Source organism: Equus caballus, chromosome 28, assembly GCF_041296265.1.
Source record: "Equus caballus isolate H_3958 breed thoroughbred chromosome 28, TB-T2T, whole genome shotgun sequence".
Classification (NCBI taxonomy): domain Eukaryota; kingdom Metazoa; phylum Chordata; class Mammalia; order Perissodactyla; family Equidae; genus Equus; species Equus caballus.
In genome coordinates, this window is record NC_091711.1 from 46,840,636 (window position 1) to 46,861,666 (window position 21,031).

Here is a 21,031-nt window from a genome sequence, read left to right on the forward strand (position 1 = left end):
GAGCAGGGGAGCCAGGGCAAAGGGGAGGAGGCTGCGGGCGGACCCTGGGGTGCGGGGGAGCGCGAGGCGCAGTCTGAGGCCCGGGGGCCTCCCCTGGGTATGGTCTAAGAGGCAAGCCCCAGGGAGGGGGTGATGGAGGCGAAGGGTCGGCCCGGGGGTGTTGTCCGAAGGTTACGGAGCCAGGAGACGGCAAGGGTCCAGCCCTAGGGGGTGCGCTGTGAGGGTCGGGGGTGCGCTGTGAGGGTCGGGGGTGCGCTGTGAGGGTCTGGAGTGCGGTGTGAGGGCCGGGCTGGGCGGGGTACAGTGAGAGGGTCGGGGGTGCAGGGAGAGGGTCGGGGGTGCGGGGAGAGGGTCGGGGGTGCGGTGTGACGGCCGGGCGGGGTACAGTGAGAGGGCCGGGGGTGCAGCTAGAGGGTCGTGTCGGGGGTGCGGTGTGACGGCCGGGCAGGGTACAGTGAGAGGGTCGGGGGTGCAGGGAGAAGGTCGGGGTGTGGCGAGAGGGTCGGGGTGAGGCGAGAGGGTCGGGGGTGCGGGGAGACGGTCGGCCTGCGGTGGCGGGAGAGGGTCGGCGGTGGGGGGAGAGGGTCGGCGGTGAGGCGAGAGGGTCGTGGGTGCGGCGAGAGGGTCGGGGGTGCGGCGAGAGGGTCGGGGGTGCGGGGAGAGGGTCGGCGGTGGGGGGAGAGGGTCGGGGGTGCGGGGAGAGGGTCGGGGTGCAGCGAGAGGGTCGGGGGTGCGGCGAGAGGGTTGGCCTGGGGTGCGGGGAGAGGGTCGGGGGTGCGGGGAGAGGGCCCGGGGTGCGGCAACAGGGTCGGGGGTGCGGCGAGAGGGTCGGGGGTGCGGGGAGAGGGTCGGCGGTGGGGGGAGAGGGTCGGCGGTGCGGGGAGAGGGTCGGGGGTGCGGGGAGAGGGTCGGGGGTGCGGCGAGAGGGTCGGGGGTGCGGCGAGAGGGTCGGGGGTGCGGCGAGAGGGTCGGGGGTGCGGGGAGACGGTCGGCCTGGGGTGCGGGGAGAGGGTCGTGGGTGCGGCGAGAGGGTCGGCCTGGGGTGCGGGGAGAGGGTCGGGGGTGCGGGGAGACGGTCGGCCTGCGGTGCGCGGAGAGGGTCGGCGGTGGGGGGAGAGGGTCGGGGGTGCGGCGAGAGGGTCGGGGTGCGGGGAGAGGGTCGGCGGTGGGGGGAGAGGGTCGGGGGTGCGGGGAGAGGGTCGGGGGTGCGGGGAGAGGGTCGGCGGTGGGGGGAGAGGGTCGGGGGTGCGGGGAGAGGGTCGGGGGTGCGGCGAGAGGGTCGGGGGTGAGGCGAGAGGGTCGGGGGTGCGGCGAGAGGGTCGGGGGTGAGGCGAGAGGGTCCGGGGTGCGGCGAGAGGGTCGGGGGTGAGGCGAGAGGGTCGGGGGTGCGGGGAGAGGGTTGGCGGTGGGGGGAGAGGGTCGGGGGTGCGGCGAGAGGGTTGGCCTGGGGTGCGGCAACAGGGTCGGGGGTGCGGGGAGAGGGTCGGCGGTGGGGGGAGAGGGTCGGGGGTGCGGGGAGAGGGTCGGGGGTGCGGGGAGAGGGTCGGCGGTGGGGGGAGAGGGTCGGGGGTGCGGCGAGAGGGTCGGGGGTGCGGCGAGAGGGTTGGGGGTGCGGGGAGACGGTCGGCCTGGGGTGCGGGGAGAGGGTTGGGGGTGCGGGGAGAGGGTCAGGGGTGCGGCGAGAGGGCCGGGGGTGCAGTGAGAGGGTCGGCGCGGCAGCGGCGGAGGTCGGGCCAGGAGCAGGCCGAGGCCGCGGGCAGCAGCCGCCTGGAGTCCGGGCCGCGTGGCCGCCACCCTCACGTCCCCTCAGGCAAAACGAGGCACGCCGAGGCGTCTGGGTCCCATTACCGGAGCCGTTGGGGCCGATGATGCAGGTGAACCTCCTGAAGGGGCCGATGACCTGGCTGCCCCGCCACGACTTAAAGTTCTCCACGAGCAGCAGCTCCAAACGGCCCATGGCGGCGCCCGCTGCGCCTCAGCCGCGTCCTCACACGCCGGCGAGAAAAGCGCGGGAAGTGCCTCTTGACGTCTCGCGAGAGGAGAGTGAGAACGCGGCGAGCGCAGCGCCGTTCCTTAGCAACCGGCGTTGTTTACGTTTCCGCGGAAACCGGGCTCCGCACCCGGGGCGGTTGGGAGAGAGACCGCCTGAAAGCCCCGGAGCGGCCTCGCTTCCCGCCGGCCCCGCCTCCCCAGGAGCCAGCCTCGCCTGGGCTTCAGCTTGTTTCACTGTTGCTGTCTTTTGTTTTTTGTCTCGCATGTTTTAAAACCTCTTAGAATCTCTTGGCGATTCCCAGTCATGGACATAGTGCAGCCCAAGGACCTGGAGCAGGACTTTCGCTTGGCCAAGAGGAGACAGGCGGAGCTGTGCAGGCAGAAGCGGATCTTCAACGCCAGGAACAGGATCATCGGGGTGAGACCCTTGGGCCCGAAAGGGAAAGGGGCAGGAGGGAATGTGGAGGCGCAGGTGGGGGCGAGAGGAGGAGATGAGCCCTTGGAATGAAACTTTTGACCTAGGCACAGCGGCGAACGGCACCAGGCTTTGGCGGGGAAAACCAGCACGATGTGTTGACTTTGCTGCGGATGGGAGAGACCCTAACGGACCAAATAACGCACCCTCCTCTCTCTGAGCCAGATTTTCTACATTGCCAAGGGTTCCTTCCAGTCCATTCGTTTGACAAACACCAGTGGAGTTCCTATTCTGTGGCAAGCCTGAGCTGAGCTCAGGAGATGGAGAATAAGGAGATGAAGAATAATGACCTTGCAGAGCTGGTGGCCCATCGGAGAGGCAGGCGTTGAAATGGTCACCTTGAAATGCAGTGGAGTTAGTTCTGTGAGGGAGAGGAGCACAGACTGGGGCCAGGAAAGGAAATCAGAGAGGGCTTCCTAGAGGAGGTGATGCCCAAGCAGCATTCTGAGGATGAGTATCTGTTGACCCAGAGAAAAAGGGAAGGAAGCTCTGGTGAAAGTTAAGAGGACAGGCTGAAGAACCGACTATAAGCAAAAGCATCCAAGTCTGAAAAGACCTGATGTGTACCTAAGACAATTCGTTTACAGTGGGGCAAGGCCGAAAAGATAAGTAGGATTGTTACCAACTGAATAAAACTCTCTGGCTCTAACTCTCTCCCCTCTTGTTTTCCATTCCAAGGGAGACACAAAAGCCTGGGATATTCAGGTTCACGACCAGAAGATAAAAGAAGCAACTGAAAAAGCTAGAGATGAAATCTTTGGTGAGCGTTTGCTGATTGCCTGTCTAGCGATTTAGGGCTGTGTGCCTTTAGACTCCAGTCCTCATTTCTTCACCTATGTAAAAACTTGTCATTTTCATGCTCTTCCTTCTTTTAAATTTTCACAATTTCTTGTGCTCGATTAACTCAATGCGCTGGATCTTCTCTTAAAAGCAAAACAGCTATTGAATTCTATGTGGGTTGTAGGAAATATATTGAGATTAAATGTATGTTTTTCTCTGTTTTCTTAAAAAAACTGGATATGAAAAACCTTAAATACACACACATTTTCTCCCAAAAAGTTCAAGACCTGCTAGTGGGGATAACTGAGTACAACAGATGCCACGCACTCTCCCGAGCTCACCCCCCTGAGCGGACTTAGGACTGGATATGATTCAAATAATAGTGTTGGAGCTCTTAAATCAAATTTTCAAATAGGCTTCATTTTCCTCCGTCATGTTCAACAATTTCAGCTTATTTTTTTTAAGTAACAAAGATTTTTAAAATAGAAAAAAGCAGGATACAAAATTGTGCAATGCGTTATCGATTAAGTTTAAAAATATATGCAGTCACGCCTCACTTAACAATGAGGATAGGTTCTGAGAAAAGCACTGTTAGGTGATTTCATCATTGTAGGAACGTCCTAGAGTGAACTTACACAAACTAGGCGGCATAGCTTACTATACACCTAGGCTATATGGTACTAATCTTATGACCACCATCGTATGTGTGTTCCATCATTGACCAAAACGTCATTATGCCTCACATGACTATAAAAATATGCTTAGAAAAAAGGCAGAAAGGAAATACACCAAAATGTTAGCAGTGGTAATGTTAAAGTGATGGACTGATGAGTGAAGTTTATTTTCTTCTTAGACTGTTCCATATTTTCTAAACCTTTTACCATTTTTTTACTTTAGTTTTAAAATAATTCAAACTTAACAAAAACAATGTGACAGACACATACATACTCACCACCAGATTAGATGTTAACATTTGCCAAATTGGCTTTAGATATCTTATTTTAAGAATGCTTTTTGAGAATTAAATGTTATATATAGAGAGAGCTAAAGCTCTCCCCGCCCTCATCAGTTTCCTTGCCCTCCCTCCTCAGTGTTGTCATCACTCCCCTGCATGTTTTTTGTACTTGTACTATTTGTGTGTGTATCCATGACAATGTGTTTCAAAATTGTACATCAACGGTATCATATTGAATGGATCCTTTTATAACACTTTTTTAAATTCACCAGTGTATTTTTGGAATTATTCAGTGATCTACATATAATTTTAATTGTTTTATGATATTTTGTTATATGACTTAACCACAATTTCTTTATCCATTCCCCTACTGATGGCTGATTTAGATTTTTTCCAGTTTTTTTATAACCACAAACAATGCTACAATGATTCTCCATGCATTATGTCCCCAGTGTACGTGAGTGAGAGATCCCTAGAAGTGGAATTGATAGGTCATAGGATTTGTAGGTTTTTAGTTTTATGAGATATTGGAAAATTGCTTTCCAAAATTATAAGTATACCACGTTACACTCCCACAAGCAGTGAATGAGAACGCTTGTTTCCCCACATCCTTACTAAAATGTGCTGTTAATAGCATTTTAAATATTTTGCCAATTCCTTGGATATTTCCCATCTTATGAGGCTGATCATCTTTTTACAAGATTATTGATCATTCAGGTTTCTTTAAATTGATTTGTAGGTGCTTTTTGTATATTCAGGATACTAATCCTTTAATGATTGTGTTACCTTTTTGAAGGGTGGTATTACTTTTAGAATCACTTTTACTAAGGTGAAAGTGCATAATTACTTTTAGCCATTCTAATTACCTTTCGAATTATTTTTAGAATCAAAAATATCAAAAAATTATTTTTTAAGGTGGATTGAAATTTTTTTTTTCCACTGAATCTGAAGCTTATGGATGTGCTATGTCTCTTCTAGCTGCTGAAATGAGGCAAAATGACAAAATCGCATGCATATTAGAAGAGCGGGAAAGGAGAGAGAGGAGAGATCTGTGTAAAGCTATCAATGACTTCCAGCAGAACTTTCAGAAGCCAGAAACTTGCCGTGAATTTGACCTCTCTGACCCCCTTGCCCTTAAGAAAGACCTTCCAGCCCGGCAGTCAGATAATGATGCTCGGAATACGGTTTCAGGAATGCAGAAATTCATGGGAGAGGATTTAAACTTCCGCGAGAGGAAGAAATTCCAACAGGAACAAAACAGAGAATGGTCCTTGCAACAGCAAAGTGAATGGAAGAATGCCCGCGAAGAACAAAAACGTGCAGGTAATAAGGCAAAGAAGACAAATTGGTCTCTATACTTTCTTCAACAAACAACCCCCAGTTTTTTTCTTGTTTCATTTTGTCTTTTAAGTCCTACTAACGTGCTGCTTTGGTCGTGTGGGGCGAGAGGCATCAGGGCCTGCAGTCCAGGATTTAAACATCCTCAGCCACACATCTGTTGTGCGGGGAACGTTTTCTGAGCTTGTGCTCTGTGTCGGGGCTCCGGTTGGGTGCTGAAGCGCGGAGTAACTCAGGATGATCCCTGCCCTCAGTGTGCCCACAGTTTGCTGGGAAGACAATTGGAAATACAGAGGTCTAGCCCACAGTACGAGTCCAGTAAGAAGCTCTGACCATCCCCAAGCCTGACCTCCACCTCCGTCAATGGGAACTCCATTCTTCTGGTTGCCCAGGCCCCAACCCCAAGTCATCTTTACTCCTTCCTTTCTCTCAAACGCCACGTCCTGCCCAGAAGCAAGTCATGTCAAATTTCAGCTATCCTTCACCACCTCTGCCTTTACCACTCTGGACTAAGCTATCAACGTCTCTCAACTGGATGATTGCAGTAGCCACTAACTAGTTTCCTTGTTCCTGCCCTTGTCCCCCTACAGTCTCTTCTCAACCCAGCAGCCAGAATGATGCTGTTAAAAGTTAAACTAGATCCTTCACTCAGAACCTTCCAATAGCTCCTCATTTCACTCAGTAAACACCAAATTTATTTCAAGGAACAACACGGCCTTCACAGTCTGACTTTATCTCCTCCTCTGCTGCTGCCCTTCATTCATTTCATCATCGTCACACTGGCTTCCTCACTATTGCTAGAGGGTGAGTGTGTCAGGCTCACATCTGCCTCAGGGCCTTTGCACCTACAGTTCCCTCTGCCTGGAAACATATTTCCCCAGATATCTGCACAGCTGGCTCCCTCTCCTCCTGCAGGTCTTTGCTAAAATGTCATCAGTGAGGCCTCCCATGACCACAGTATTTTAAATTGCAACCTTCTACCCTCCCCCATCCCTTCCTTTGCTTTATTTACAACATTGATCACTGACACCCTGTGTGGTTGTGTATTTCTTACCCCTCTCCCCAGTATCATATCCTGAGCTCAATGAAGGCAGGAGGTTTCATCTGTCTTGTTCACCACTGTATCCTTAGTTCCTGGCACATAGATAAATATTTGTTGAAATAATCCACTCATAGGGCTTTAAAAATCTCATCCGTCTCCCAGGTGCTCCACATTTCCACCTCTGACTGGGAGCCTCTGTCTCAGCCTCAGACTCGGTCCTTGAGATGCCTCCTTGACATCTAACCAGACATCTCACCACACACTGGAAACTAGCCTGTGTTTCTCTCTGAATCTGCTCCTCCCTCTATTTTCCTCCCATCACTAAATGGCACCTCCTTCCCTTGATCAAGCCAGAAATGTGGGAGTCATTCTTGACGACTTGTCTCCAGGCCATCCTCAACTCCCATCCCTTCTACCTCCTGCATATATTTCGAACTGTCCACTTCTCCCAACCCTACTGTCATCCCTGTAATGCAAGCCACTGCCCTTTTTCACCTGGATGGAGCATGCCAAAGGCTTTCTAATTGACTTCCACTTTCTTTCTTGCCCCTCCAGGGTTCATTCTCAACATAGGAGTCAGAGTGCTACATTTTAAACAATGTCGAGTTGAGCAGTGTCACCCCCGCTCCCTCCATCTAGCTTAGATCCCTCTAATGGCCTCCCGTTACATCTGGAATAAAATTAAAAGCCTCCCACAGCCTACAAGGCCCTGCACACTGGGGCCCCTGCTCAACCCTCCAATGTCACCTGCCGCCCACCCCCACCCCACTCACCATGTCCCCACCAGTCCGGCTTTCTTTCACTTCTGGATCTCGACCAGTCCTTCCCCACTTCAGAGCCTTTGCTCCTGCTCTCTTGTCCTTCAGGCCTCAGCTTAAATGTCGCTTCCTCCTGGAAAAGCTCTCTCTTACACCCACCTCCCACTACCCAAGTCAGGTGTTCCCAGCATTTTCGCTCTTAGTATCCTTCCCTCCAAGCACTGTCATGATTTGTGTTAATGTAACTATTTCGGGCCTCGTTTGTTTACTGTCTGTCTCATCTCCTAAACAGTAAGTTCCAGGAAGGCAGGAAAGGCCCCTTGCGTTTCACCCACCACTAAGTAGGCTGTTCCCAGCAAAGCATGCAGCCCGCGTTAGGCTCTTTTTTTTTTTTTTTTTGGGAAAGATTAGCCCTGAGCTAACTACTGCCACTCCTCCTCTTTTCGCTGAGGAAGCCTGGCCCTGAGCTAACATCGTGCCCATCTTCCTCCACTTTATATGTGGGACGCCTACCACAGCACGGTGTGCCAAGTGGTGCCATGTCTGCACACGGGATCCGAACCGGCAAACCCTGGGCCACCAAGAAGCAGAACGTGCGAACTTAACTGCTGTGCCACCAGGCTGGCCCCCATGTTAGGCTCTTGATAGCTCTCTGCTTAATGAGTGGATGGATAAAGGAAAGGTGGGAGATGCAGCTGAAGATGAGCAGAGGCCAGAAATTCACTGCTCAAGAGTTTGGTCTTTGTTTTTGGAGATAATGAAGAGACCCACAGGGCACAAACCCCCTACAAGAACCTCTGATCAGTAACACTTTTTTTAAAGATTGGCCCTGAGCTAACATCTGTTGCCGGTCTTCTTTTTTTTTCTTCTTCTTCTTCTCCCCAAAGCACCCCCAGTACATAGTAGTATATTCTAGTTGCAGGTCCTTCTAGTTCTTCTATATGGGACACTGCCTCAGCGTGGCTTGACAAGCAGTGCTAGGTCCGCACCCAGGATCCGAACCGGCAAAACCCTGGGCTGCTAGAGCAGAACTTAACCACTGGGCCATAGGGCTGGCCCCTCAATGACACTTTTTTAATGTAACCAGCCTGCAAAGTAAGTGTTGTCCTGCCCCACAGGTGAGGGCTGGAGGCTGAGAAAGGTTGAGTCATAGGTCAGGTTTGCAGAACTGGGAAGTGTGTGGGCTGGGATAGGAGGCTGCTCTGTCTCACTCCAAATCTTTGTGTTTTGCTGTTCATCTCCACTGCTTTGTCCCCTTCTCCTCCTCCTCATTGTCCTGGCAAATTCCTACCGCCACTCCATGAATATCTGCTAGCTGATACCCGCTCCTCTGGGAGCCCCATCTGGTTCCCAAGGCAGAGCTCTCTTTTTTCTGGGCTCCCACCATCCCTTGCCCACTATAAGGATGATAGATCAAGGATGGCAAGGAGCCCACAGCCTCCCATCCCAGGACCACAGCAGACATTACTAATCTAAAGCAGACATTACCAATCCATGGTAGTGATCACGCACACTCTGTGCCAGGCACCAATCTAAGAGCTTTACTTGAATTAACTCATCTGAGTCTGCCAACAGCCATCCAAGGCATCCCCACGCTGTGGATGAGAGTGTGATACGTAGATGTGTGAGTGGACACCCTGCAGGGTGCTCTGCAGGCCTGGGAAGGAGCTCTGGGTGGGAACACTCGGTTTGATTGTGCTTTGCTTCCTTTCAGAGGACCTCTATGTGAAGACAAGGCTGCAGTTTGACAAAACAGCCATGCATTTACAGAATCTGGAAAGTGCCACCAGAAAGGCGGTTTGTGCAGCTGTGAAAGAATTCAACAAGAGCCAGGTATACCCCGGGCTCAGTGTCTGGAGGGGAGGAAAGCACACAGCTGCTTCCTTGGGGTGCCCCGGCCTTGCTGGGTCCCGGGCTCAGTCCATTCACAAGGTCACTTCACCAACCCCAGTGGGGCCCTGCCAGGGGCTGCCCAGTTACAGAGATGGATGAGAACCAGCCCCTGCTCCTTAGCTCTGAATCTGGGTGTGAAGCCTGACAAAACTAGCCTTGCAACCTGGGGGGCAGTTCACCTTTCCAAACCTCGGGTTCTTCTGTAACACGAGGACAGTGCTGTCTACCTAGATGGATGCCACCTAGCACTGCTCTGACGCCCGGTCGTAGTTTGAAGTCTCCTTTACTGCCTCTCAGAGTTCCTCCGTACCAAGAGCAGGTCCACAGGCACCCATTAAAGGGAACAACTGCTATGATGATAACACAAACTTTGAGAGTCTTGTGACAGCTGCCTTCTCCTTAAACTCTGCCCAACTTCCTCCAAACACTGCTCTCTCTGGCAATCATGTGCCGAAGTCGCTTCAAGTTCTCTACTCCTTTTGGAGTTTAGACTCTCTCTCCAGGTGTTCTTTCCAAATGTAGTTATATTTCCTGGGCAGGGTGAGGGCTTGGCCTTGACTCATTGATCAGATTAGCTGGTTGTCCAGAACCATGGTCTGCAAAGGAGAGTGTGCAAGAGGACCCATGGGAGAACAGGAAGATGATTAGAACTCTGCTTCATATTTATTTTTAACCTCATCATTTTAAATTCCTATGTTTGTGTGTGTGTGTGTATTATGGGGTACCTGCTATTTTTATGGTCTAATAGTACCACATTGTGAACTTAATATATTGGAGACACAACCTCAAAAATGTTCTACCGATGGGGGTCTGTAATCAACAATCCTGGAGCAGCTGGCCCAGAGACCAGGGAGAATGTTGGTCTTCAACAGCAGGGGAGAGGAACGAGGAGGGCAAATTGCCAGAGATGGGGAGGGGTGACCCAAGGGCAGGACCGAGGCCCCTGGAGCCCAGGTCACCAACCTGCAAGCGACAGGAGGTCTTAGAGGTCATCTGGCCCTTTCCCTTCACTTTACAGACGAGGCCCAAGAGGAGAGGTCCTTTGCTTCAGGCCCCACAGCAAATTAATGACAGAATGAGGCTCTTGGTCCTTTGCTCACTGTCGCTGGTCATCCATTCATTCATTTATTCATTCTTTCATTTATCAATTCAACAGATATTTACTGAGCTCTCCCACTGGGCACTGGTATGTATTTTGCAAAGCTGTGTTACTGCATTCATCGATTTATTTATTCATTCACCCAATAAAATTTTTAGTGTGCACCTACTGTGTGCCAGCATTTTTGGGTCCCCCAGCTCCTCATGAGGATGCTGTGAGAGCCCTCTGCCTGGGGAAAGCCATCTCTGGCTTTTGCAGCCCTGTTCCTGACTGGAAACAGGCTTTGTTAATTAGCCTGGGACGTTAAGACAAGGGTCTTGATAACTATCCTTGAAAGAAGATTCCAAGCAGGTCAGTCTGGCTCAGCAGGGGGAGACACCCACTGGAGAGGCCCCGGTTCTCGGCGAGGGGCACTCATTCATTAGGGATGGCTTGTGGTGTCGCGGTTCTGTGCGGGCTCTAGAGCCCGACTGCGCGACCAGGCTCTTGTCTGCAGCCTTGGAAGAGCCCCTTGAGAGCCTCTCTTTTATCACCTGCAGAGCAGGGGTAGTGGTCACAGTCAGAATGAGCTAACGTGTGCTGGGTAGGAAACACCTCCCAAATCTCAGTGGCTTAAAACACCAAGTTGATGTTCATCGTGCTGCAGGTCCATCACGGGTTGGCTGAGGGGCTCTGCTCCTCGTCATGCTCACCCTGGAGCCCAGGCCCTGGGACAGAGCAGCCACGAGCCGGAGGACTCCAGCACCACAACAGAGAAGGAATGTGGCCAACCCCCCCACCCACTGCGTCCTCCCAGAAGTGTCCCAATGCCTCTGCTCACATTTCACTGGCCAGAGTAAGCCTCATGGCCACACTCACTCTAAGTGGGCAGCAGAGTGTGGCTCTGGCCACATTTAGTGACCAGCAGTGATGGCTATCACGCTCGCTCGTAAGGTTGTTGTGGGATTAAACTAGGTAATACACGAAACACACGCTGGAACATCCGGCACGTTATCAGGACTCAATCAATGACAGCCATTGTTCTCAATCCTAGCAACAATTGGCTGCTCTTATCAGTCACTGTGTTCGACAACCCTACCAGAGGGGCATGATTAACTGGTGAAGAAACGGGCTCAGAGGGGGCACTCTCTTGAGGCCACCCCAGTACTGACTGGCAAATCTGGTATGTGACTCTAGGCCTGTCGAGCTGCAGAGCAGGTGCTTCTGTGACAGTCAAGCTGGCCTCCTCACGAGCACGTGCAGGGGGCCAGCACCTTGCAGAGAGCCCTGTGTGTTCATTACTATAGAGAAGTGAGAACCCCGACAAATGTCTTATACTCTATCTCCTGACTTTACCGTAGCCCAGAGAGGGGAGGTGACTTGCTGCAGGTCACACAGCCAAGGCCCGTTTCCTTCACTCATCACCCTCACTTGAGCAGGGATTTGACCAGGAATTTATTTGTGCCTGGGGCCTGTGGCTAATGGGCATCAGGAACACTGAGGCGACAACACCTGTTCACCTTTTAGAAGTTACCACTGTTGTGGATCACTCTGCGGGTGTTCTTTGTTGCCTGAAGCTGTCCAAGGATGACCAGGGCCGCAGGGAGGGGCATAGAGCACTGCTTTGGGGTGGGTGAGGTCCAGCTGAGGGGAGGTGGCTGCCTAATGGTGGGGAGGCAGCTCCCTGCTTTGCCAAGCCTGTGCAAAGAGCTGCAGCTCCTATGCACACAACCGACAGGTAGGAGTTCCCTCAGCCCAGCATCATCCAAGCAGCCAGGGGTCCAAGGGCTTCCCCACATCCGTGTCTGACAAGTCTACCACCACCCCTGACCCTGTCCCTGGTGTCCTTTAGGGCATTCTTCCTTCAAGGGCCCTAGTGAGATTTGCCGGCCTGTGCCTCAGTCCCCCCGGGGTCACTTGGAGCATCTTCCTTAATGTCTTCCCCTGCGTAGGCCTTGGAGTCAGCAGAAAGGAAAATTCAAGAGAAAAAACAAGAAGAGGAGGACAACCTGGCTGAGATCTCCAACCTCCTGCGTGGGGACCTGCTCTCCGAGAACCCACAGCAGGCAGCCAGCTCCTTCGGGCTGCACCGCGTGGTCCCCGACCGCTGGAAGGGCATGACCCGGGAGCAGCTGGAGCAGATCCGCCTGGTTCAGAAGCAGCAAGTCCAGGAGAAGCTGGTGCCTGCCCCACCCCTCCTCACAGAGCCTGCAGACTGTGTGCTTCCTGCTACCTTCCTCTGCCTTCCTCGAGCGCGTCTAGTTATAGCCAGTGTTACATTCGGCCCTGGAAGCTGCCCTCTAGGAGTTTACGTTCTAGTGGGGAGATGACAAGAGCCAGATAATCGCATCCGTGTATGAGGCAGCTGGATAGTGAGTGCTGGGGAGGAAAGGAAGGCCGGGTAAAGGGCATGGAGAGTGCTGGGCAGAGGAGGGTCACTGGGGACTGAGAAGTGACCTTGCAACAAAGACCTGAAGGAGGGGGGGAGCCAGCCACACAGATATCTGAGGAAAGGACGACCAGGTGGGGTGGACTGCAAGGGGCAAAGGCTTTGAGGCAGGACCATCTTGACCTGTTCAGAGAAGAGTGAGGAGCCTGGGGCAGTGAGGGGCAGGAGGAGGTCTGAGAGGGAGGGTCGAGGTGCTGGCGGGCTGCTGGGGAAGACCTTGGCTTTTCCTGTGACTGAGAGAGGGAGCTCTGGAGGGTTTTGAGCAGAGGAGTGACACAAGCTGACTTACATTTACTGGTGTTCCTCTTGCCACTGTGTTGAGGGTGGACTCTAGAGGGTCGAGGGGGAAAAACAGAGATCACCAGGGAGGCTGGTGCAGTGGTCCAGTAAGAGATGATGCTGGCTGGGTCCAGGGTGCTGGCAGCAGGGGTGCTGAGAAGTCGTCGGATTCTGGACCTGTTTTGAAGGTAGAGCCAACAGGATTGGTTGAAGGGTTGGATGTGGCATATGAAAGACAGAGGAGTTAAGGATTACTCCAGGCCTTCTGGCTGAGCAATGAGAAGGATGGAGTTGGCATTTACAGAGGTGGGAAGACAGTGGGAGAAGCAGGTTGGTAGGGGAAAAGAAGTGCAATTTTGGATGCTGCGTGCAATGTTCTTTAGACATCTATATCTCTTAGGATTCAGTTGAAAACCCCACATAACAGCATCTTAAACAAAATAGAATTTTATCTCTGTGTGTAGACCAAATCCTTAAGAAAACAGTCCAGAGCTGGTATGGCAGCTCCATGGTCATTGACTGAAGTTCCGCCATTCTCAGCACCTGGCTCCCACCTCTTAGTGCAAGATGGCTGCTTGAGTTCCAGCCATCACATGCATACTGCAGCTAGTAGGAAGAAGGAATGGGGAAGAACACTAAGGACACTTCCCAGAAGTTTCACAAGACATTTCCACCTACATTCCACTGGGCAACAGTTAGTCACAAGGTTGCCCCTAACTGTAAGGAAGACTGGCAAATGTAGTGTTTATTCCAGGCTCTGAAGTGCTAGTGATTCTTTTATTAAGGAAGAAGGAAAAATGGCTACTGGGGGACAAGTAATATTTTCTGCCACAACCTCCAAGTAAAGCCCAGTGAGTAGCTGGACATGCAGTCTGGAGCTCAGAACAAGGTCTGGATGAGAACACACAGGGAGTGAGTGCAGACGGAGGAGAAGGGATCTGAGGACTGAGTCCTGGGACCCCCTGCCATTTATAAAGAGCCAAGGAGCCTGAGACGGAGCAGCCAGAGAGGTGGGAGGGACTGGAGGCCAAGCGAGGGGAAACGTTTTGGAAGGAGGGTGGGGATCCCTGGGTCAAACACCGCTGCTGGGCTGCCGACTAGACGCTGGAGCCAGCACGGTGGCAGTCACATCTTTGGTGGAGGTGGGAGCCTGTGTAATGGGCTCGAGACAGAAGGGGCAGGAGGAAGTGAGACAGCAAATGCAGACAACGCTTTGAATGCACTTTGCTATAAAGGGTGCAGAGAATGGGGTGGCAGCTGGTGGGGGGTGTGGGTCATGCGGAAGTTGTTTGTTTTTCTGATTGTACAAATAACAGCATGCTTGTCCTTCCACGAGAGGGATGCAGTAGATGGGGAGAGACTTGCTTCAGCCACGTCCCCGGGGTGGCAGGAGAACAAGGGACTCAGAGCACCAGTTGAGGCTCGGCGTGGACAGGAGCTCAGACTGATCACCTGTGGCCGTGGCGGTGGGGGTGGAGCAGGGGCGAGCAGAGATGGGGAGGGACGTGGGCATGGCAGCTGGTGGGGCTTCTCTTCCTGAGCCCCTATTTCCTGGTGAAATGGGAAGGCTAAGGGGTCCAGGTTGGGGATTTGAGGACAGACAACAAGGTGCTAAATGGTCATCTAGGGTAGCTGGAAAGGAATGGCCTGGGGGAAGGGGCAGGATGGCCAGGCAGTGCCAAGGGCCCAATGGAGGCTCGCGGTCATGAACTTGAAGTGACCCCTGAGCACAGCCACGCTTGACTGTAAGGGGAGAATTGGCTGGGGCCATGGTCAGGGCTTGCCAGCAAGTCTGACCAAGTGAGAAGCTCAAGGATGCAAGGAATCTGCCGGGGGGGCGGGGTCAGGTGTGGACGCTGGGCTGAACAAGGAGGGCGATGAGGACACGGGAGCACCAGGGACAGTGGAAAAGTGTGCTGTCGGTGGATTGATGTCATCAGGGTGGAATAGCTGTTGGAATCAGGGTGCTGGAGAGAGAGCAGAAGAGGCAGGTCAGCATGGTGGTGAAGGGGACCCTTGAGGGTGAGACGAGGGAGGGTGGCATTGTTGGTAATGACAGGACGAGGGCGGAGGTTCTCAAAGCGGGCTCTCGGACCAGCAGCGTCACATCACCTGGGAACTTGAGAGAAATGCAGACTCCCAGGCCCCGCCCCAGCCCTGCTGAATCAGAAACCCTGCGGTGGGGCTGTGGTCAGTGCTTAGCAAGCCCCCAGGGGCTCTGATGCCTCTGGAGTTTGAGGACCACTGGTAGATGTACCCAGGGAGTGACAGCTGACAGGTCCCAGGATGAGGTCTTTACACAGGAGGCAGAGAAGTCAGAGAAAGGAAAGGGTCGTCTCTGTGCACTGAAATCGCTCAAGATGACAGCAGGAGAGATTCAGAGGGGTTCTCAAACCTGCCAAGAGTGGCCAGGGCCACCCCAGGCTCGGCAGATGACCGCACAGGTGGGGTGGCGGGTGCTGTGGTCAGTGTGAGCTTCCAAGCAGGGAGGTGCAGGGGGCGGGGCAATGGCAATGGCCCATGAGATGGGGAGCAGCGGGCACAGCTCACCTGCCTGCTCACCTCCAGGTCCAGAGGCGCAAACGTCTGTGAGAGGCTGCAGGGACGTTGGGAGCCGAGGGCAGCCGGGGGTGGGCAAGGAAGTAGCCCCAGGCGAGAGGAGCCCTGAGGTTGGCGTGGTGACATAGAGAATGCGGTCACCTTGCTAGGCCCTGCTCTGTCCTTTACTCCTGCAGTTCAGCCCGACCGTCTGGCAAAGAAGGTTGGCTGTCTGTCCTGAAAACAGCATTTTTGTCTGATTCTCAATCTTTATAGAAAAGTAAGACAGAAAACCACAAAGGGGAAAAAAATCCCACAGTAAATCTCACCACTCAGAATACTTCCTCTCCTCTCGCCTCCGAATGCCTCTCGGTGGCCTTTCTTCCCCCCTCCTTTTCTATGTGTGAGATAATTTGACGGTTGAGATCATGCAAAGAATAGTTAGGTTGTCCTCTCTTAGTCCAGGCAAGTCTGTCCCCATGTCATTCACTATTCTTGACAAAGCATCTTGTGTCGTGACTCGGCACCTGTGAGTCGCTTCCTTACAGGTGAGGAAACTGAGGCTCAGAGGGGCCAAGTGACTTGCCTATAGGAGGCAAAGCCAGGCCCAGCCTGCCCTTCGGTCCCTGGGTGGGGGCCGGGGCCTCTGCCAGCCCGTCTGCCCCGGTGGTGGTCTGATCCAGCGTCACTGTACCCCTGCTCACGGGGCGGGAGAAAGCTCAGCCCTAAAACCCACAGAAAGAAGCAGGGTGCTCGTCTTCAGGCCCAGCCCGCCAGTTTTGCTTCCTTTTGCCTGTGGGACAGGGTGAGCTGACAAAGTAATTCACCCTCAGGACAGCTGACAAAACCGCTCACATTTGGGGCGGCGACCCCTCCCCTCTGCATGCATCCAGTTTCCTCTTCTAGGACTCAGGGGTCTTTACAGAGGGGTCTGGAAAGCAATGAGCAAGGAGCTGAGATGCAGAAATTCACCCCCAAGACCCGTGAGCCCATCATTGTCCCTGGGTGGGGCTGCGGTGTCAGGACATTCTAGAAGCTGCCAGGTGATCCCGGTGTTGGGCCCCATGGAGCAGCCTGCCCCACAGGTAGCGTCCCAGATGCAGAGGACCTGACATTTGGCTCTGCACACGGAGCCCCCTCAGGGCTGGGAGCCGCTGTTGGAACCGAGTGGGAAGTGGCTGGGCAACCTGGAATGACGGCAGGCAGGGGGTCACCTCTGATTTCCTTCGTGGCCTTGCTCACCTATCTGCCCCCTCTCTGAGCCTCAGTTTCCCCATCTGTAAAAGGAGAGGCTGTTTCTCCCTGTGGATCGCCTGGGGCTCTCCTGCTGGGGGCAGGTGGTGATGGGTCCCCTCTCCTCTCTCCAGAGGCTTCAGGAAGAAGAGCGCCAGCGAGACCTGGACTGGGACCAGCAGAGGGTTCAGCAGGCTCGCTCCGTCCTGTTGTTAGAACGGGAGCAGCAGCGGCAGCAGCGCGACCTGCGCAGGGCGCTGGACTGCAGCAACTTCAACCTGGCCAAGGAGCAGCTTCTGCAGTGAGTGCGGGCGCGGGGGTTGGGGGATGAGGGAAGGGGTCAGGGAGGGGGATGGGGGATACAGGGGAAGATCAAGGGGAGGGCAGATGGGGCTGGGAGGCACCAGAGGGGAGATCAGGCTGGTGGGGGGGAGGGTGGGCGAAGGCCATGCAGCCCCTCTGGAGCAGGCAGCCAGCTTTCCTGGGGCCCTGGCCCACCCTCCCCAAATCTTTCCTACCCAAAGTGTCCACGACTGTGAGAACATATCTCACCAGAGGCCCCATAGCAGCGGTGGTTTGGGCTATGACACAGCCTCCTGGCAAAGGATTCAAAGAGAAAGGGGAGACGGGCTCAGAGCTAAGAAGCCAGAAGTTAAGTGCTTGGAAACCCGTGGTCTCCACACAAGCTGGGTATCTGAGATTCCACTGTGCCTTCATCCTGTAAACACCCCTTCCGTGGGCAGGCCTCCTCTGGGTGCCCAGCGAGCTCAGGCATGGATGCAGGTGATGGAGTAGGCAAAGGGCACTGACTGGGCCTGGGGGAGTTGGGAAAGCTTCCCCGAGGAGGCTGCGTGGCTCGAACGTGGAGGAGGAGGATGGTGCCAGCCTCCCACTGCAGGCAGGACTCTGCGGGCAGAGGGAGGGGCTCCTGGTCTGCCAAGAACAAGCCTGAGTCTCGACCTCATATAGACAGGCCCCAAGATTAGCTCAGACTTCCAGCTACAGGAAATGCCAAATGCAGATCGGTAGGTAGACTTGTTGCTAAAATACACATCATTTATTTACTTATTTGTCTCTATTCATCAAACTCTTGGCTTGAACTCAGAAGGGTCTGCTGCTGTTTTCTCCAGTGAGACATCTCTTTACCATTGGGTCTGGCAGTGGTTGGTCATTTCTGTTGGGGGCCTAAATGGAGCGTTAAGAGACGATCTGACGGAAACCCAGTGGGATGAGTGAATGTCTTTAAAGTCATGCCATGGAGATTTAATTCTAAGATATACCCAAATCTCGCCGGCGCCAGTCCCCAGTCTAACCGCTGTGGGATGATGACATGCTCCTCTCCTCCGCCCTTGAGCTCACGGGGCCGGAATGCATCCTGTCTCCTGGGGATCACACAGTGATAAAACGTTTGCAGCCTTTTTCCTGTAGAAAAAGATTAGACTATTTAGGAAGTCAGGCGTTTGCTGATATTTTTTCTCCTTGTTTTATTATCAGGAAAAAATACATGAAGGAAGTCTATACAAATCGTCCCACTGAAGATTATTTTGCACAATTTAATACAGGAAGTCGTTAATGAAAAGGACATTTTCTTCTCCTCTGACTCATTTATGTTTAAGATAAGAGAATCTCCAAGAGTCACATTTATTAAAAACATACACTCCTTGGTCCAGAAGTACCCTTCAACTTTATTTTTCCACTGTGGACAAAACATTAATTCAACCTCTCCCTTGTATTTCTACGAGGAGCGTTAGTTTCTGCTCAGCACAGCTCAGTGATGTCTCTAGTGCAGCTCTGAGCACTGTGGATACAGGGATGGAACGGACATGGCTCTGCTAAGGGCCACTCTAGAGAGAGAATGACGTTCGAGGCGGGCCTGTGTGTTGCCTGGGCCCCTGGTTCAGCTGCTGCACTGGCTAATGCTCATGAGCACTCACGATGTGCACAGCATCGGTTTAAACACTTCACGTGGAATTAACTACTTTGATCCTCACAACAGCAGTGGTGGGTACTTTTATCACTCACGTTCTCCAGGTGGAGAGCCTGAGATTCAGACACAGTAAGTGACTTGCCCAAGGTCATGCTGATAGGCAGTGGTGGAGCTGGGGTTGAACCCGGGGAGTCTGTTCTCAACCGCTTCACACCCCTGGCTCCTGGTAACAAAGACCCCAAACAAGAGCGACTTCAACAAAGCACTAGTTTATTTCTTGTGCTGATAAAGTCCAAACTGAGCAGTGCTACTTCATTGCCCTGCCGTCTCCCATCTTGTGGTTCAGGAGTGCAGCTCCAGCCCCCACCATCATGTTACATTCGAGCCAGCAGGAAGGAGAAAGGGGAAAAAGAAGGGAGAGACAGCATGCTCCTTTCCTGAAGGACACAGATGAGAATTGTACATTTCACCTCTGCTCACATCCTATTGGCCAGAATTTAGTCATGTGACCACACCTAGCTGCAAAGGAGGCTGGAAACTGAGCTGGCTAACCATGTGACCAGGCAATAATCCTCTAATGGTATAAAAAATGGAAGAATACCTATTGGGGGACAACTAGTAGTCTACTGCAGCCTTGAAGAGTGACTTGAAATTTGCCAGAGGGGAGGCGAAGGGAGGCATTTTATTATAGGGAGTCGGGGAGGCCATGTCTAGCGGTATTGGGGTCTCGGGCTCCCAGGCCCAAGATGAGTGGCTCCTGCCAAGTTACCTCTGCCTCCTCCGTGTAGGTTTCCTGAGCGGCCATATGCACAGGGCCAGTCACAAGTGGCAGCTCTTGTGGAGGCATCCATATTCACGCATTACAAATGCAGTTCTCCAAGCTACACCATCGCCACAGCTGCTAACCTCCTGGACCTCCCTGTTTCTTGAGCAGGAGTGGCCTGTTCCTGAATGATTGACAGCGATGAGTACATTCTCTCTGGGGAAGGAGGTTGGGAGTGTGTTCGTTTCCTGGTGCTGCCCAACAAAGTACCCCAAACTGGGGGGCTTAAACACCAGGCATTTACAGTTCCTCGCAGTTCTGGAGGCCAGAGGTCCAAGATCGAGGTGTCAGCAGGATTGGTTCCTTCTGAGGGCGCTGAAGGAGATTCTGTTCCACGTGTCTCTCCCAGCTTCTGGGGGTTTGCTGGTGATCTTTGGTGTTCCTTGGCTTGTAGATGCATCACCCCAAATTATGCCTTCATCTTCTCATGGCATTCTCCAGTTGTGTGTGTCTATGTCCAAATTTATAGGGACACCAGTCATATTGAATTAGAGCCCATCCTAGTGACCTTATTTTAACTAATTACATCTACAATGACCTCGTTTCCCAATAAAGTCACATTCTGAGGTGCCGGGGGTTAGGACTTCAACATATGTTTTGATGAGGACATATTTCAACCCATAACAAGGGGAATACAGAGGGGCACCTGGTTCCATTGCCTCCCAGGATAATCCTGTTAGGAACATTGGTGCCCAGGCTGTAGAAGCCATGCTTTGGAGAGGGTCCTGGCGGTGGATGAGTGGCAGCCCATATAGATTGTTAGTCCTCCTGTGACTGGACAGGGAGATAAAGGGAGAGACGGGAGGTGAAGGGCACATTTAGTGCTCTTCAAGCCCTGGGTGCTGTGCTAGGATCTCCCACAGTCTAGTAGGCTCTGGTCTAACTTTTATATCCTCACAAAGGAGCACAAGGTGGAATCCTACATGGGGCTGATGGCCGCAGGTGAGAAGGGACACAGCGCTCAGAGGCTGCTGCAGCCATCAGTAATACATTTATATGCCTGGAATCACGGGTCCAACGTGGAGAGGCTTGCTTTAATTCTGAATTTTGCATCGTTATAAAAAATATTCCAAAAGGCAGGCCAGGCTCAAAAACTTCCGGCCCTCGCTTGCTTTAGGTGCGCCCTCTGCTGGTGACCAGCAGCACAACACACTCCCTGTAGTTAGGCGGGAAAATGAACCCAGTGATGAAGCTGCCGCGCCCCAGGCCCACTGCTGGGCAGCTTCTGGAAACGCCCATGACGTCGCTGGATGTCATGATCGCCATCCTGCCGAGAGAAAACAGGAGAGGAGAGTTCAAGTGATTTCCCCCTGGCTGGAAGGCAGAGCCAGGGTCCAGATGTGGGGCCCTCTCCATCCAACTTTACGACATTCTGGGAAAGGTCAAACTTTTTAGACACTAAAAAGATCAGTGGTTGCCGGGGGCTGGAGGGAGGGAGGGAGGGATGAACAGGCAGAACACAGAGGATTTT

The 21,031-nt window shown here is 53.2% G+C and overlaps 2 protein-coding genes across 4 annotated transcripts in view; one reads left to right on the top strand and one right to left on the bottom strand.

Moving 5' to 3' along the window:
- Positions 1–2,048, bottom strand: part of SMC1B (structural maintenance of chromosomes 1B) — a 77,081-nt gene extending 75,033 nt beyond the window's left edge. Inside the window, exon 1 of one of the 3 annotated variants that reach the window (XR_011433695.1) lies at positions 1,849–2,017. Coding sequence is in view for 2 of the 3 variants with exons in the window: in XM_023631547.2 (XP_023487315.1) it covers positions 1,849–1,957 (109 nt within the window). In the remaining variant the exon portion in view is untranslated. Of the gene's footprint in view, positions 1–1,848 lie in introns of all 3 variants that reach the window. The other 2 variants (XM_023631547.2, XM_023631544.2) reach the window with 2 other exon arrangements.
- RIBC2 (RIB43A domain with coiled-coils 2) lies at positions 1,925–18,482 on the top strand. The gene is made up of 7 exons (XM_001488386.7): positions 1,925–2,410; positions 3,146–3,227; positions 5,181–5,525; positions 9,055–9,173; positions 12,264–12,491; positions 16,945–17,111; positions 18,305–18,482. Exons 1-7 carry the CDS (start codon positions 2,297–2,299, stop codon positions 18,381–18,383), a joined length of 1,134 nt encoding a protein of 377 aa, XP_001488436.3. The 5' UTR covers positions 1,925–2,296; the 3' UTR covers positions 18,384–18,482.
- Positions 18,483–21,031: the final 2,549 nt, after the last annotated feature.

What these genes read in the sequence shown, in the direction of transcription:
- RIBC2 (XM_001488386.7), top strand. Translation starts at nt 2,297, where the DNA reads ATGGACATAGTGCAGCCCAAGGACCTGGAGCAGGACTTTCGCTTGGCC. An exon ending in AAGAATTCAACAAGAGCCAG is followed by an intron (nt 9,174 to 12,263) that starts GTATACCCCGGG and finishes TCCCCTGCGTAG; the next exon opens with GCCTTGGAGTCAGCAGAAAG. An exon ending in GCCAAGGAGCAGCTTCTGCA is followed by an intron (nt 17,112 to 18,304) that starts GTGAGTGCGGGC and finishes TTTTATTATCAG; the next exon opens with GAAAAAATACATGAAGGAAG.